The sequence below is a fragment of the Denticeps clupeoides genome, chromosome 4 (genome assembly GCF_900700375.1).
Source record: "Denticeps clupeoides chromosome 4, fDenClu1.1, whole genome shotgun sequence".
Lineage (NCBI taxonomy): Eukaryota > Metazoa > Chordata > Actinopteri > Clupeiformes > Denticipitidae > Denticeps > Denticeps clupeoides.
The window spans coordinates 7,211,311-7,228,889 of NC_041710.1; the positions used below are offsets into that span (position 1 = coordinate 7,211,311).

General features: G+C 43.9%; 1 protein-coding gene across 3 annotated transcripts in view; it reads right to left on the minus strand.

Moving 5' to 3' along the window:
* gstcd (glutathione S-transferase, C-terminal domain containing) overlaps window positions 1-17,553 on the minus strand; it is a 43,511-nt gene extending 25,958 nt beyond the window's left edge. For all 3 annotated transcript variants that reach the window (XR_003749420.1, XM_028975147.1, XM_028975148.1), the window contains exons 1-4: window positions 16,910-17,553; window positions 15,753-16,169; window positions 14,128-14,385; window positions 11,805-11,898 (exon numbers count right to left, since the gene is read on the minus strand). Coding sequence is in view for 2 of the 3 variants with exons in the window: in XM_028975147.1 (XP_028830980.1) it covers window positions 11,805-11,898; window positions 14,128-14,385; window positions 15,753-16,169; window positions 16,910-17,329 (1,189 nt within the window). In the remaining variant the exon portion in view is untranslated. The remainder of the gene's footprint in view (window positions 1-11,804; window positions 11,899-14,127; window positions 14,386-15,752; window positions 16,170-16,909) is intronic.
* Window positions 17,554-17,579: the final 26 nt, after the last annotated feature.

The window sequence follows — 17,579 nt, forward strand, 5'->3', positions numbered from 1 at the left end:
TAAATAAATAGATAAAAGGAGATAAAGATAATCACCAAGTGGTTCTTTATTCTGTCTATTTATGTAAATCCTGAGCACGCCTTACTTTCAGCTAAGCCCAACGCTTATCGTGTAGCACTGCGCTTAGCATCAGTTCAAAAACAGTGCCTACAACAAACGTCCCGGCTTCGACCTTTAGTCTAAAAACCAAGAACTTTCATTGGCAAACTAATGTTATGAAAGATGATGGTTATGTTATGAGCACTAGAAATGCATTTGTCAAAAGTGTCCAAAAATATTGAGCCAATGACCTTGACCTTGTTTGTTCCTGAGTGGTTTATGAAAAAAAAAAAAAAAAAAAAAAGTTAATTCTTCTAAGGGTAGATAAACTGAGCCTTCAAAAAGACACACAGATCTTTTAGGAACCTTTTTTTTCCCTTGAGTATTTACATCTCATGTTAGAAAACATGCTACCCAGCAATGATGCCATGTCTGAAGCAGGCAGATAAGGACACTGGCTTGGCAGTGGCTTGTTTTCTCCAGAACCGACATCGTGTGCCTCGTCCTGGACGTGACAAGCTGCTGGCAGCCATCGACTCCCTCGTCCTGGCCCAGTACTCAGTTGGCGCTGGCTGAGTTCTGATTATTTCCTTGGCTTGACTGATGGGGGGGGGGGAGACATTGTGAGTCACGGGTCCGGTGCGCCTGATACCATATGCTTCAGATCCAAATAATCTAGGCTCTTAAGTGAACTTGACCATAACTGAGAAGGAGGAGGCTACAGAATAGTTGCTACAGATGAAGTATTCCAGAAAGCCACAGGCTAGACCAACATGACCGACTTGGTCTGTGGAGAGCCAGCTGGAATAGTTACTAAGCCCCAAAAATGTGTTGTTGGCTCCGAGAATGTGAGAAAATTTGTAGCCAACCATTTGTGAGCCAAAAGAACTAATGGAACACTAAAGCAGTGCAGAGGTATGTTACAATAAACACTTACGCAAAGTAAAAAGCACAAATGGAACAACACTCACTGTAGAAGGCAGTTCATTTAATGTCTTTATTTTACTTTACCACCCACCCCTCTTCACAAGACAATGATATGTAGTAAAAAAAATCATGATAAGTGCTGCAACTGTAAAATCTCTAAAATAAAATAAACTATACAATAATTAGAATAGAAATAAAGTGAAAATACCATTGAAACTTTCAAACTTGATAGTTATAGAAACTGTTCAGCAAGCAGCCAGTAGGGGCGCTAGAGTTGGGTGGCTTAACTGCTACAGACCATGTCTGTGACAATATAATGTAGTCAATAATTTTGAGGAAGAGGAAGTCAAATGAAATGTTGGAACAAGCAAGAATAAAAATAAGTCATGATATTTACTACAGCTTTCAGGTTTAGTTGCATTTTTATGATTGTTTTATAAATGAGTGTGTGTATGTGCATTTCTCATTAAGGAAAAATGCCTGTTTCTAAGCATTTGTCATTAGTGAATTGGTAAAGGAGCGTCACATCGGATTTGTGTGTTCTGAAAAGAAACGAGTCAGAAAGGCTTTTTTGGCTCTGGTCTCATTCTCTGCTCTAATGTTCTCATTTTCCCCTGCTTCTTTAAAAGGGCAGAAGAGAGCGGCAACAGAAAGTGCGCGATGGTGCCAAATCTTCTGAAGCTGCGGGTGCCAGTGGCGAGATAACCACCAGCCTTAAAGGCTGCTGCACATGCCCAACACAATCCCAACTGTAGCTTTAGCACACACACAAACACAAACTTTACCACGGCATGCCTGCCCAGTTGCTGACCCTGTTCCAGTCATTTAATAGTCAACTGTTGGGTGCTGTCGTAACCCCAGAAATGTGGAGAAAATGCGAAGTTGCCTGAGGTAGTGGGTATTTGTTTGGTCAGGCGAGAATGGACCATCTGTCACATCCGTTACACTGTAAAAGTGAAGTGATTGTCATTGTGAAATGACACAGCACAGCACACGGTGACTCAACAAAATGTGTCCTCTGCATTTAACAGCCTTTGGTGAGCAGTGGGCAGCCATGACAGGCACCTGGGGACCAGTGTGTTGGGACGGTGCTTTGCTCAGTGGCACCTTGGTGGTTCAGTATTCAACCTCCTGATTACAGGGCCGCTTCCTTACCCACGAGGCCACCACTGCCCCTTCGTGTTAACAGTGATAGCACCCAGGCTCGGTCAGAACAGTAAAAACCGTACACCGTGCCTGCAAATGCTGCACATGGCCATGTGGGAAGGGACTAAATACAGCTGTCTTTTTATTGGGCTACTGGGGACTGGCTACTGAAGATCTCTACCCTTACAAATATTTTTCATTTTAGCAATATTTTGTGCTGATGGCATATCTAAATCTGTCTCTATGATGTCATAAGAACAATATGTTGAGGTATTACAACTTTGGCTATTTGGTTCAAACAAAAATAATGGAGGCAACAAGGCAAGCCTGGTTGAAGTCCAAAGGCATGTAAATATCGACTGACTGAAACAGTGTCACCTGTTGACAAAGTGGCCTCACACAATTTGTTGAAAACCGAATACCCTATTGTGCAGCGCAGTCTTCATGCTGTCATTAGAGGATTAGGTATTGTAAACACAGCCCTGCTCCTGCTCTGCGTAGGGGAAACGTGAAACCTGAAACCCAATGATACAACCCCTACACCTCCAGCATGTGAGGCGAAGAGCCTGAACACTGTTTACTTAGACCTATTCTGCTGCAGATCCCCACAGAAGAAGTGCTGGAACGGGGAATAAAGACAGATGGAGGGGTGAGACCTAATTAGACTTTTTGGAACTCACAATTCTCAGTGTCCGCTTTATAATAACACTAATAAATGACCATTGACAGGAAAGTCCATGGCTGCCAAAGAAAACTATTAATGACTTGGGCTAATAAAGCTGCCAGTAAGCCCATAAAACAGGGTGGAAACCATTGTGTTTTGATTACAAATAGAAATCTTAGAAGACAAAGCAGACAAACTTAAATGTGAAAGAAATAAACTGATTAATTGTCACGTGACACACCACAGCACAGCACCCAGTGCACACAGTGAAATGTTGTCTCTGCATTTAACCCGTCCCCTGAGGGAGCATCGGGCAGTTTGTGGGGACTATTTCTATTGTCTATTTCAGTATTTATTTTACAAATGGTGTAAGTGACATTTTGCCAAAATAACTGTAAAATAAACATATTTCAATTCTTTAAATACATAAATGAACTGTAAATATTGAGGGATATACGTACATACACACACACACGTGTGTGTGTGTGTGTGTGTGTGTGTGTGTGTGTGTATATACATATACATACATACATATAGAGAGAGAGAGAGAGAGAGAGAGAGAGAGAGAGTCTACTTTTTAATATATATATTATCATATCTATTCATATAGTGAAGTGTAATGTGAAGTGTACCAAGGTAGCAGTACTGAGTATGTGCACCACCTGCCTGTAGTGAGCATCAACATCGCCCAGATGTGCACTTATGTTACTTACCTCTCCAAAGTAAAGTGCCTCATTAGTGTAACCTTTATCACTACAGGTATCAAACATCTTAAGATAGATTTTAATGGTGCTGATTTTTTCAGCTCTGCTGTTGTTCCTGTGCTAGTTCAAACTGCCTCCTAAAATACTACACCATTTCATGTGCTGCATGCCAAAAGCAGTGGAATTCCAAGTTCTACAAGAAAAGTTTCTTCAGTAAGGTGTTGTACATGCCAAATGGAGGAGAGAAAATGTTGAGGATGAGCATTACTGCGTGTGGAGCATCTCTGGGAGGCAACGTCCTTCTGATGTCCTGGGCATGCAATTATGTCAGGGTCCATGAGGCAGGCATGGTTCATTAGACTATTTCATAAGCATGGGCAATAACCAATAGAACCAAGGTGTTCTGCTTTATAGGGTGTAGCAGTGCTGTTGCCGCCTGTCCTAGAAAGAGCCAAACCCAGAGCAGAGGCACCGGAAGACTCTCCACGATGGGGAACGAGAAGGTGCTCCTCCATCAATGTATAATTCATCTATCACGGTGTTATTAGTTATGTAGTGACATCTGCCCTGGGAGGCATTACAAAGGTTATCCCCTCCAAACAGATTAGAGAGCTGTATGGGAGTGGGAATAGCCACAAATCTGCAGAAATCAGAAGGGAATGGTAACAAAATTGAATTGATGACAGAAATCTGGTTCCTTTACTTAAAGAATATTTGTGTAGGTGAAAGGGCCTTGCTCTCTGACTCTGTTTAAAAATTCACTAATTAATTAAATAGCTTGTTCTTTAGTTAAACATAATTACCATTGCTGTCCTGCTGTACTGAGAATCACTGTGATTATTGTCACCGCACTGATATAGTATTGCTGGAGTCTCGGTCATTCCCATCCCTGCATGGACATTGTCACCCTGCCACCTCTATCTATGAGTACAGTAGAGGTCGGCTCAGAAGGCGCTCTCTGCTCATACGGTATGGAGGGTGTCTCAGATTGGCTAGCAATGCCAGCAATGGCTACTTAAAATGGGCGTATTGCTGTAACTTCATTTGTTGTGTGAAACATAAACCTTCTTCTGCCTCTGTGGACTTATTGGACAGCAGCACTTCAAGATACAACAGAACAGCTGTTTGGTTAAATACTAAAATACTATAAAGCTCATGCAATGCAAATGAATATGAGCATATTAAATCCAAAAAATAGCCAAGAAATAATAAACAACAACAACACAGCATGCCGATAACTATTTCCCACGTAGTTTATTTCTCTGAAGTAGTTACTGCAACTCATAAATGTCATGAGAGTAATGAAAACAGACTGGAAATGTACTCTCAGATTTTTCAATTCACCCATTGGACAAATGAAATGACTCAGGATTGGAGAAAGAGGAGATGACAGACACATCAGTCACTGCAAACATCCACTGTCAGGCTGAAAATGAATCTTAGCTTCGACTTCTATCCAAACAGATGTGTTTCCTGGCCTCTATGGAGACTGGCATCTAGAAGGCATTATGAAGGTCCAGAGAGATTGACAGTTGTATGTCCAAAAACTAGTACGGGAATTTAGTTATTTAACCCAATCTCAAGTGTAGTAATTTATTTATACATGGCATCTGAATATGCAATTGGCCTGGCATCTGAATATGGCAATTGAAAACAACTATGTAGGACTGAGGCCTCACAGATATATACAATACTTCATCTAATGGCCATTAGAGAATCTGGCAAAATCTCTGCATGTATCTGGCAAAAAATCGACGTTGGATGCCCATGACCCTCGATCCCTCCGCATTGAAAATAGACATAATTCCGTAAAGGATATTACCACGTGGGCTCAGAAAACCCTTGTCGGTTAACACAGCTCGAAGCTACATCTGCAAGTGCAAGTTAAAACTCTACCACGAAAGCCATATATCAACAACCAGAAACCCCGCCGGCTTCTCTGGGCCTGAACTCATCTGAGATGGACTGACACAAAGTAGAAAAGTGTGCAGTGGACTGACAAATCCACATTTCAAATTGTTTTTTAAAATTTTTTTTTTGGAAATCATGGACGTCATAAGGAAAAGGACCATTCGTGTTGTTATCAGTGCAAAGTTCTAAAGCCAGCATCTATGATGGCATGGGTAAGGCACCATTAATGCTGAAAGGTACATATGGATTTGGAGCAACATGTGCTGCCATCCAAGCTTATTTCAGCAAGACAATGCGAGGCCACGTACTGCAAGTGTTACAACAGTGTGAGTGCGGGTACTACAATGGCCTGCCTGCACTCCAGTTAAGTGAGTTAAGTGTCTTGCTCAGGGACACAATGGTAGTAAGTCTTCTGGTTCATAAGCGAGTGTGTTAACCACTAGGCTACTACAACCCACTGCATTATGAAGCGCAAAATACAACAGAGACTGAACTTGTACATCAAGCAAGAATAAGAATATTTTTTTACTGGCAAAGTGTGTGTGTTGTATTTTGTATTTTCACAATCCCTATTGTTTTGTTAATTACATATGTATTTAAAATAATCTTTTCGTCTATATTCTAATTGGCTACATCTAAAATCTACAAAAAAGGCTAAAAGATTTAATGAGATCTGAATCTTCCAAAAAATACATTATGCTGTTCTTGCCATGTATGGGTCTTCGACCATTCCAACCAGCTCTTTGTTCTGGCACTCTAGTGAAAATTCAGTCCACGGATTACATTAAAATGTACAAGAGCAGCATTTCACACTTACAAATATGTACAAAGAGAATAAAAATAAGATAAACAGCAGAGAGGGTGGAATTTCTCATTTCTGAAAAAACACTGAAAAACACCGCTTAAGGGGTATTCTTCTACAAGCTGTTGCCATAACCAGAGGACAGAGGAAGAAAATGAAATGAATATTCATTCGATTTGGAAATGGACCAAAGCTCCATACATTTAGTGCAATATACCTTTTGGAAATATCATTTGAATGCCAAAGGCTGGAAGAAAGTGACAATTAACCTGTAATTGGAAATAGCTCAACAGGCAATTTGAGTGGCACTAATTAAAGTGTTTCATTAAACTTTAATGCGTTCAATTACTTGACCAACGGCATGCAAATCATAACTATTGTAGCTTAAAACGTCAATGGGAGAGGGAAGAGTGGAGACTGGTACAATATCAATTATCAAAACTCTCCACCCTCATTCTTCTCACACACACACACACACACACACACACACACACACATGCATAAATTGTTATTTTCATGGCTGTGAGTTCTATGGTAATGACCATTGATTTGCAACGCTGGGTGAACATTGTACACCTGTCCAACTGTTCTGTAAATCTTGAAATGCCCCAATACCAAGTCTCTCGGTGAGAATGCAAAGTGGGATGGATTTCATACCATTTTGCAGATGATATTTAATGCAGCACATGTTGCTTATATGAATACAATTAATTCGGTTACAATTAATTTCATTACATGCCAGTCAATCACAACAAGACACACACACTCATTAGGCCTATTACGGAGAGCCAGTAGACTAGTTCCAACTGAATCCATTCAAGATTTTATAAACCTATGTGCCACCCAGCAAACCACCAGAACTTCCGCAATCATTAACACACCGCAACGGACCATCAGTAAAGAAGGCTGCACCGTGCACACAGCAGTAAAAGTCATATGAGAATAAAACCTTTACTGATGTTGTCATTGTTCGCACTGGAAAAACAGAATCCAGAACAATACAAGCTTTTCATATTCAGGACAGATTCATTTTGGTCAGATTTCACTGAATGGTTCCAATTTAGTGTGCAAACAATAAGATACATTTTCCACTACTCAAATTAAGTTAGGGATATTGTGAGAGACTGGATGTCATACATACAGTGTTTGATCTCTCTTCAGACATTTTTGGGAAAGGGAGGGAATTGTATTGGGGTGATTGACACACTTCATTTTGTGTTTTCCATGCAATGGTCTCATTGTGTACAGGTGCCTTATATTGGGGCCAATACCAAGAGACTAACTTTCTCAATATTACATTAATTTCAACATTCTGTGGGAATAACAAGCTGGTATTGTCAGTAAGTTATTCGAAGTTCATTGTTCAAACAGCCATGAACACACAAGGTCACTTAACGGACAAGCACCTGGCCATGGCACGCCTTCGGGTGGGTGGCAAGCAGTCAGATGTTGCTCGTAACCTTGGCGTGTCTCAAAGTGTCATCAGCAGACGTGCATCCAGTACTTTAGGACCTATGTACACAGACATCGTTATGGAACTGCCAGACAGATGCAGGCCCGTTTACGAGATGCGAGGGTACTAGGGTTTCCAGACAAACCATTCGCAACCAACTCCACCGCTTTGGCTTGAATGCCAGATGACATTTGCAGGTGACTCCACTGACACAAAGACACCGCTGTGAACGTTTGCAGTGGGCACAAGACCATGTGACCTGGACAATGCTTCAGTGGTCTACAGTCCTGTTCACTGATGAGTGTCGCGTCAGCATTGCTGGAGAAGGTGAGGTGAGAGATACGTTGAGGTCAACATGGTCCCCAGGGTTTGCTTTGGTGGAGGAGGTGCAACAGTCTGGACAGGCATCACCAGTCAGTGCAAAACAGATTTGGTTATCGTAAATGCCTCAGTCACTGCATGTACTTACCTCAGAGACATCATAAAACCCATCATCAACCCCCAATTCCGCAAGCATACCCCCATCTTTCTGTTTGGATGGAAATGCTCCACCACATCGGGGCACAATTGTCACAGATCGACTTCAGGAAGTTGGAGTGCCTCATATGGGCTGGCCTTCAATGTCCCCTGACCTGAACCCCATAGAGCACGTCTGGGACCAGTTGAAGAAGAGACTGAATGATTGTACCCCACACCAACGTGACCTGGCAGAATTGAGTGTAGCACTTAAGGAGGAGTGGAACGCACAGTTACACTTTCTTTATAAGGAAATTAATGTTCTAATTAGTCCAATGTGACCAGATCAGTTTCATATAATCTCACTCATTGGGGATAGCAAGCTTGGCAGCCTACAGCTTAAGGAGTCTGCTGATGGAGCAGACCTGGATTTGTATCCCGGCTTAGTCAACTTCGTCGTAAAACTTTTTGGGGCAATGGTGGCCAAGTGGTTAAGGAAGCGGCCCCGTAAACAGAAGGTTGCCTGTTTAAATCCCGATCCGAGAAGGTGCCACTGAGCAAAACACCGTACCCACACACTGCTCCCTGGGCGCCTTTCATGGCTGCTGACTGCTCACCAAGGGTAATGGATAAAAGCAGAGGACACATTTCATTGTGTCACTGTGTGCTGTGCTGCTGTGTATCACAATGACAATCACTTCACCTTTACTTTTCACTTCACATTAGCCCAAAGGTAAGAGAGCTGTAAGGAGAAAGAAGGAAATTGTCTAGTCTTCAGTAGCTTATTGACAGTGTTAATAATGGGGCAGTGGTGGCCTAGTGGTTAAGGAAGCGGCCCCGTAATCTGAAGGTTGCTGGTTCGAATCCCGATCTGCCAAGGTACCACTGAGGTGCCACTGAGCAAAGCACCGTCCCCACACACTGCTCCCCGGGCGCTTGTCATGGCTGCCCACTGCTCACTCAGGGTGATGGGTTAACTGCAGACGACAAATTTCACTGTGTGCACTGTGTGCTGTGCTACTGTGTATCACGTGTGACAATCACTTCACTTTCACTTTCAATAATTACCCAATTTGTTGTTGTAATTAGACAAGGGAACACATTTCTAGGTAGGCTGATTGGTGTAAAGTGTTCCACAAATCAGGCTCTTTGAGTAATCCATTATTCACATGAACCAACAGTGAACTTTTTTATAGCGCCGCACATGGTAAATATTTTGTTTATTTCAGATGAGCAATTTGATTATGTGATTGCATGCAATAGTGGATCTGATGCATGCTAGACCATACAACAGTACTTCATCTGATGTAAATTCTGCACTTGCAAGTCCAAATACATAAAAAATGTATACTTTACAGATGTTTTTCCACTTTCGATTGTTAACCTCTATTTGTTTCAATTCTTGATTCAACTGTAGATCAAAATTTCGATCTCTTCCGCAGAACAGCCACATGAGTCACAAAACGGTCAACTCCTGTGCTTCTAGAGGTGACACAGGCTAATGTTCTGGTCAGACACACCAAGCCCTGCTGCTCTTGCTCAAGCTTTAGCATTCCATAATGCATTAAGACATGCCCTGACTCACAAAGTCACCTGTGGCCAAACTTTATCTCACATGGATTTCAGTGTGGAACTTTCCTGCACTATGGAACCTGTAATTGAGCTACAACATGGACCAGTGTAGAAGCAGCATGACTTTCGTCCAAAAAAAAAAAAAAAAAGCTCCTGGCATACAGATTTGCTGAGGTCTTAGAACAAGAGGAGGATATGCACATTAGAACAGGATGTGGGTGTCAGGATGTGGTGAGAACATCAGATTTATCCAAACTGCATAAGCAATTATGCATGAAACAAGATGATCAGCATTTCTGAATGCCAATTTCATTTTCTGCATGCCAATTTTTGTCTTTCATTCCACAAAAACATTTTAGACAGAAAGAGTCTCTAGGAATCACATACATGAAAAAAATATGAAGCGAGGCCCAACTTTCCTTGCACATCAATAGTACTTCAGGAAATCATATAAAATTTATGAGGACAGTTCAAAAGGTTGAATTTTACTGGACTTTAACACAAAGTCTGTAACCATATACACAAAAATATGGCACACAAATGTGATTTCATTTAATAGGCTAATATACCTCCTCCTTGAACAGTCGTGGTGGACGAGTTTGAGAGCCCTGATGAGGAACTAGGAACTCTGTGCCCCTTGTAGTGTCTCCCATGACAAATTGGTCGTAGGTAAAGGGTGAGACAAAGAAAGGTTCAGAAGATCTTTCATGGAAGGAACAACAAAGAGTCCAAGTTCCCGGCCCGGAGGGTTACCGGGGTCCCACCCTGGAGCCAGGTCTGGGGTTGGGGCCCATGAGCGAAAGCCTGGTGGTCAGGATTTCTCCCATGGGTCTCGGCCAGGCCCAGCCCAAACTGGATACATGGGCTCATCCAACTGTGGACCCACTGTGGAGTAGCAGACTGGGGTGGTTGTCCCCGTTTTTAAGAAGGACAACCAGAGGGTGTGTTCCAACTATAGGGGGGGGATCACACTCCTCAGCCTCCCTGGAAAGGTCTACTCCAGGTACTGGAGAATCTCAGATTGAGGAGGAGCAATGTGGTTTTCGTCCTGGCCGTGGAACTGTGGACCAGCTCTTTACCCTTGCTAGGGTGATGGAGAGGGCATGGGAGTTTGCCCAACCAATCCACATGTGTTTTGTGGATTGAGAAGGCTTATGACCGTGTCCCCAGGGGCACCCTATGGGGGGCACTCCAGGAGTATGGGGTGGATGGCCTTTTGTTAAGGGCCATTCAGTCCCTGTATCAGAGGAGCGTGAGTTTAGTCCACATAGCCAGCAGTAAGTCAGACCTGTTCCCGGAGAAGGTTGGACTCCGCCAGAGCTGCCCTTTGTCACCGGTTCTGTTCATAACCCATATGGACTGAATTTCTAGGCACAGCCGTGGTGTGGAGGGTGTCTAGTTTGGGGGCAGAATCTCGTCTCTGATTTTTGCGGATGATGTGGTCCTGCTAGCTTCATCAGGCTCTGACATTCAGATCTTGCTTGGAGGAGTTTAAGTATCTCGGGGTCTTGTTCACGAGTGAGGGAAGAAGGGAGCAGGTGATCGACAGGGAGATTGGGGCAGCATCCGCATCACTGCAAACCAATCTGTCGTGGTGAAGAGGGAGCTGAGCCAGAAAGCAAGTCCCTTGATTTACTGGTCAATCTACGTCCCAATCCTCACCTATGGTCATGAGCTTTGGGTAATGACTGAAAGAACGAGATTGCAGATACAAGCGGCTGAAATTAGTCTCCTCTGTAGGGTAGGTTAGAGATAGGGTGAGGAGCTTGGACATTTGGGAGGGACTCAGAGTAGAACCGCTTCTCCTCTACATCGAGAGGAGCCAGTTGAGGATGTTCGGGCATCTGGTCAGGATGCCTCCTGGACGCCTCCCTGGGGAGGTGTTTCGGGCGTGTCCTGCCGGCAGGAGGCCCCCGGGTTGACTCAGGACACGCTGGAGAAATTATATCTCCAGTCTGGTCTGGGAACACATTGTGGCTGGGGAGAGCGCTGTCTGGGGTTGCATTTATTATGAGCGATGACTCGTGAGGTAGGATAAGGACAGGAAAAGAAATTTAAAAGGTAGTCCTTTTTTTTCTACCCTGCCCCTAGCTGTGCCATTATTCCCCACTGTGTGAGAGAAAAACATACCTTCAATGGGGTTAACTGCCACAGGTAAGCTGTCCCAAGGGACGTTCCAGGCTGGACACGGATGTGGGGAGAAAGACGCCTCGATGCCACTCTCCTGTGAGCATCACACACACACACACAGACACACACACACACACACACCACAAGTTACCATGGCTACATGCCCAGGGCCCAAGGGTCTCTGCCACACCTATACAAGTAATGAGGCACTTACACAGTTCACACTCCTCAGTGGCTGAAAAACTGGAATGCACTTTTTTTTTTTTATGTTTTCTAACACACTGGCTTCTATTCAAGATTTTATCTGCTCACATATCTATACATGTGTCTGGATGAAAAACATACAGACATGCAGACAGAATCAAATTACGGTGGCAAAGAATGAGAACAAGAAACAAGGAGCACACACGGTCAATGTCAAGTTTAAAATTAGACAGATGAAAGAGGATAGGTTAATGTCTGAATGGAGTTAAGGAGCCATTAAATTCTTTAGGGCAAGTCTGCGAGAAGCTGGGTCCACAACACTCCATTCAAACACCTGTCATTCTATCACCATGGAAACCCATTATCCTGCCACTCATTCCTGTGCCGTTGCATTTCTATAGGTTCTACTGAGAATTAAACAACAGCGTGTAATCCATATGACATGAAGGCATATTAAAACAATTTCAGTAGCCATATACAAGTAGATATATTTTGAATATATTTAGGGCTAGTAATGTCTAGTAGATGGAAGTCTGTTATAATCTAGTAGATTACACCAATCAGCAATCAAGACATGGATCCTGTAAGATTCCAGTTGATGCGTATATGGATTTGAACCCCCCCCAACACATCCCACAGATGCTCGATTGGAGGTCAACACCTCAAAATCATTTTCAGTCCTTCAGTCCATCCATACACTTGGCAATCGCTTCTGCTCCCATTAACTTCAAGGGCAAAGTGTTCATTTCATAAATCTCACCCACCCCCAGCTGGCCATCATGTTACGGCTGCTCAGTGTAAAACCTCACTGTGTTAAAAGTGTACCTAGAGTAGAGTTATCCAGTACTTTGAAGGAAGGTTGCTTGCCACAAAATAAATTGCAGTGGGATGTTGTGACAGTCCTTATTCAGATTCTGCAGCAATCCAAAATCACGATCCCCGAAGCTGTTATTATGCACCTTAGGTGTAAGCTCATTAATAAAAGTCCAGCCCTGCCACCACATTACGCGATCCTGTAATAACATGGGCCGGTAGTTGAGTGCTGGGAGCAGATCTGGACTCTATAAATCCTTTACCAGTGCAGCTTGGGGCTGTGAAGCCACACAGGTGGTCATTAAATGGACAAGGTTTGCATGGAGGAGGCATAATTTGTGGGAAAACATTCCCAGCAGTGGGCTGCCTTGGGAGTTCTGGGGTTTACTGAGTGTAGGGCTGCAAAATTAATCACACAGAAATCTAAACAGGCGATTTCAGGTGATAACTGTGCAATGTTACAGTCCCTGCGATGTACACTGCACGGCCAGAACACAAGGTTTGGCTGGGCCGCCATGATTATGGATGTACACTGGGGCGTCGATTGTCCAACATCTCAAAATTTTTGTATTGATAAACTGGAGATCATTGTGTTTCTCCATTTTAGACAAATGGAAAAAAAAAAAAAGAAAGTGAAATGATTGTCATTGTGAAGTACAGGAATCCCAGCACACGGTGACACAACAAAATGTGTGCTCTGCTTTTAACCACCACCCTTGGTGAACAGTGGGCGGCCAGGACAGGAGCCCGGGGAGCAGTGTGTGGGGACAGTGCTTTGCTCAGTGGCACCTCGGCAGATAGGGATTTGAACCCACAACATTTTGATTATGGGTTTGCTTCCTTACCCGCTAGGCCACCACTGCCCCTTGCACAGAGAATAGCATGAATATGTATACAGTAGTTAAGCCATTAAAAGACTTCCTGTATGCAATACTTTGTCATTTTATTTTGATTTGCATTTAGTTTGGAGCCTACGCACCATAACCAGGGCTTGAGTCAGGAACCATAATAACTCCTTTGTAGATAGCAAACTGGGTAATCCATATCCTAGTCAGCAAAAAAGAAAACCTACAGCTGGTGTGTGTTCTCATTGTTCCTCATTTCTGGACCCATCGGACCACAGGGTTATGCAATATGTGGTCCTGAGCATTCCAGATTTTTTAATAACGCACTGTTAGTTTGCGCAGGTCTGAAAAAAGGTATTTTTTTCTGTTGCACCTTCTGCCTGGCCTGTAAGACTGAGAAAGAAACAGACAGTAAAAGAAGGTAACTGAACACAAATGCGGGAAACAAACAGGTAATTTACTTTGAGTTTGGTCAGGGTGGGCCTTGGGCCTCCAACAAATGTCTCAGGGTTAGGCCCAACACGTCCCTTCTCGACTTCGCCTGGCTCCACAGGCCCAGGAAGGGTGCATGAGGGCTTTGGGGCTTGAGGACTGAAGAGAGACATCCCACAATCCTTTGCTGCCGTGATTACACCAGGCACCTCCTGTACACGACAGTACCAGCGCAGAAGAAGTGGGAGGTGGCTGAGAACATCTGGCGAATGTTTCTGGACAGAAACCTGCCAAGGACAGAGAAACCGCATCACATCGCAGGAAAAACACAATTGTTTTATAAGGTGGTCGAAAATAAATCACAAATAAGAAAATTAATAAAACCATGTGATGGTGGTAATGGTGGTAGTGACAAAAGCTACTGTCTGGTATGTTCTGAAAAAGCACTTATTTTCAAATCTAAGAAGACTACAATTTTGTCCAAGTTCGCATGGCGTTGTTACAATTGCACCATTCTGAAATCCTGAAAGGAAAACGTGAACATAATTGCTGAGCTGAGGATCTTTTCATCACCATCCTTTCCCAGATAGTGAGAATCAAAAAAATGGAGAGGGTGAAGGCATCCGAGATTGAAACACGCCCTCCACGTCTCTTTCTCATGTGCCTGCAGTCATCAGGGAAGTGACATGCTAGGCGTAGTGTGAAACTGGAAGCCAACGATGCACATCTGACCCCTTAAGGCACCACTGGCTTCCTCCCTTATAGACGGAAAGAAGATTCCTCTGAAAAGAGGCAGCAAAACTGTGTTGTGACTAAATCTCTAAATCAATCCAAATATACTGATATATAGATTCTGCAGACCTGAATTTCCAGTGAAAAAGGCTGAAAATGTGAGCTGAAGTGAAAGTCTAGGACCCTGCGTGACGTGAGGAGATTATGTATTGAGGCATGGTCTCAGATGTCCTGCTCAGTTTTCTACAACCTTACAAAATGCTGTATGCAGCACTTATGTAAATCGCCCTGGAAAAGGGCATCTGCCAAATGCCATAAACATAAATTTGTTGGCAAAGGCCGGGCGCGTAAAATATTAAATGCAGCGTTGATTATGACACCGGCACATGCGGTTTTGATGAAAACCGATATTTCTCGGTTCATCTGTTTAAAGTGGTTCTGCTTGAGAAGCAGGTATTTGCTGAGTACCTGTCCAGGTCCAGATGATTCTGCTCAGATCATTGAACAGTTGAATCATTACTGACTGTAGAAGTTGCTACCTTTACAGTAACAATACTAAACACGGTGGAAAATTACCGACAGCGGGGTTTGAAAGAGGAGAACAGAACAGAAAAGGCTCAGGAAAGACAGATGAGTGGATGAGTACAAATCTGGGTGGGATACTCAATGCTTTGTCACTTGCCTTAATCATTGTAAGTTATTATTGTCAAATTGAAAAGTATTGCTTTATCAAAAGGTCCAGTCTATTTAAGCCACACAAGTTAAAAATAAGTCAAACGAGGTAAACCACTTTCTAAAGTCCACTTTCACACTGAATAAATATAGTAAACACTTTGATAGCCATTAAAGTTTAAATGCAAATTTGTCCAATTTATGGTCAAATGGGAAAAGCTTTGGCAATAAAAAATCTACTGCTTCTCACCAGGTACTGATGGACACATGGCAGCAGCACCACATCAGTGAGCGTAAAGTACAGTCCCTCTGCGAACACGTGCTCCAGCTCCGGCAGCTCGTCTGTTTTCACTTTCCTGATGTCGGAGGAGCCCCTGGTGGACACGGTCAGACTTTCGTCTGCCGACAGCCTGGCCATGGCAGCAGTGAGCTCTAGTCCACAGGACTCCCCAGAAGGCTGTGCAGCCGGGGCGGGCCTTCCTTTTTGCTGCTGGAGCTTCTGGCGGCGGAGCTTGTCGTCATTGTGAACTCTGACGGGCTCTCGTAGCCTCTTCTCCAAAAGCAGCACGGCGGGGGGTATCTGAAGTGCCTCGTCTTTCGGGTCGAGCAGATGCTGCTCAACTGCAGAGGGAATTTCCAGCTCACACAGCCTAGTCCACTTACTGACCTGCCAGAACATGAACCTCATTGTATTCATTGCATTCATATACATTTTCCTATGCGCAAAGTGTATATATATCCACTCTATACATACATACACTTACCTAGAGTACAGGCCAAAGTTTGGACACACCTTCTCATTCAATGTGTTTTCTTTATTTTCATGACCATTTACATTGGTAGATTCTCACTGAAGGCATCAAAACTCAATGATGTTCAAGAGGTCGTCACCTGAAAAGGTTTTCCAACAGTCTTGAAGGAGTTCCCAGAGGTGTTTAGCACTTGTTGGCCCCTTTGCCTTCACTCTGCGGTCCAGCTCACCCCAAACCATCTGGATTGGGTTCAGGTCCGGTGACTGTAGAGGCCAGGTCTCCACTTTTTGTTAAGTACATAAGTACATGTGTTCATTCATAGTTTTGATGCCTTCAGTGAGAATCTACCAATGTAAATAGTCATGAAAATTGAAAACACTTTTGGCCTGTACTGTATATACACATACACAAATATATATATACACACACACACATTTAAATTCACTTATCACTTCACTTTCACCACCCATCCACAGTTGTTCCAACTGTTTATTTATGTAGTGAAGTTTTATATTATTCATTCAGCATATTATCTATGCTATTTATTTTTTGCTGCTCTTATCTGGCACTGTCCACTTTCCCACTTATGGAAATAAAAAAAAAAATCATCTTTTGTTATAATAAGGGACATTCTGCATGTCTTTAGATAACTGACCTCGGCACACGCCTTCAGGCAGGTCTTCTTGAAACCCAGCAGAGACGCGAGTCCCACGCAGGCGGCCTTCTTGTCGCAGGTGCGCTGGACGACGTGCCTCAGCACCACTGCCAGTCCCGCCCTGCAGCAGCGCCCGTCGGCGTCCGCCACCGCGGGCATCCTGCAGGCTCGGACCAGCCCCGGCGCCTCCGCTGGCCGCGCGGCGGGCCCGGCCAGGGTCTCGGGCAGAGAACCCCGCCACGGCCACCGCTGGCCGGACTGCGCGGACAGCAGGAGCACGTCGAACGGCGAGCTCTGGCAGTAGGAGAGCAGGAAAAGCGCGATGGAGGAGTGCAGCGGGAGTGCGGGCTCCTCCCGGTCGGTCCGCACTTCCAAATACAGGCTTTCTGGCTGCGGCTGCTGCTGCTGCTGATGCTTCATCGTTGCTCGATCGGAACCGCTGCAGACTTACAGCAGTTGCGGAAAATCTGACGTCACGGGCGGACAGTGCAACTGTTGGGCCGGGCTTCACGTTGTATCGGCATTAAGTAACGTATGAATAATTAACTCGCTTTGTTTCAGCAGCACTTTTACTCATTTCGTTTCGTCTCCCTCGTAATTATATAGACTGCTGAACTTTAGGCGCGACCCACGTGTGCAACACCGACAACCCACTTCCGGGTTAGGCAAC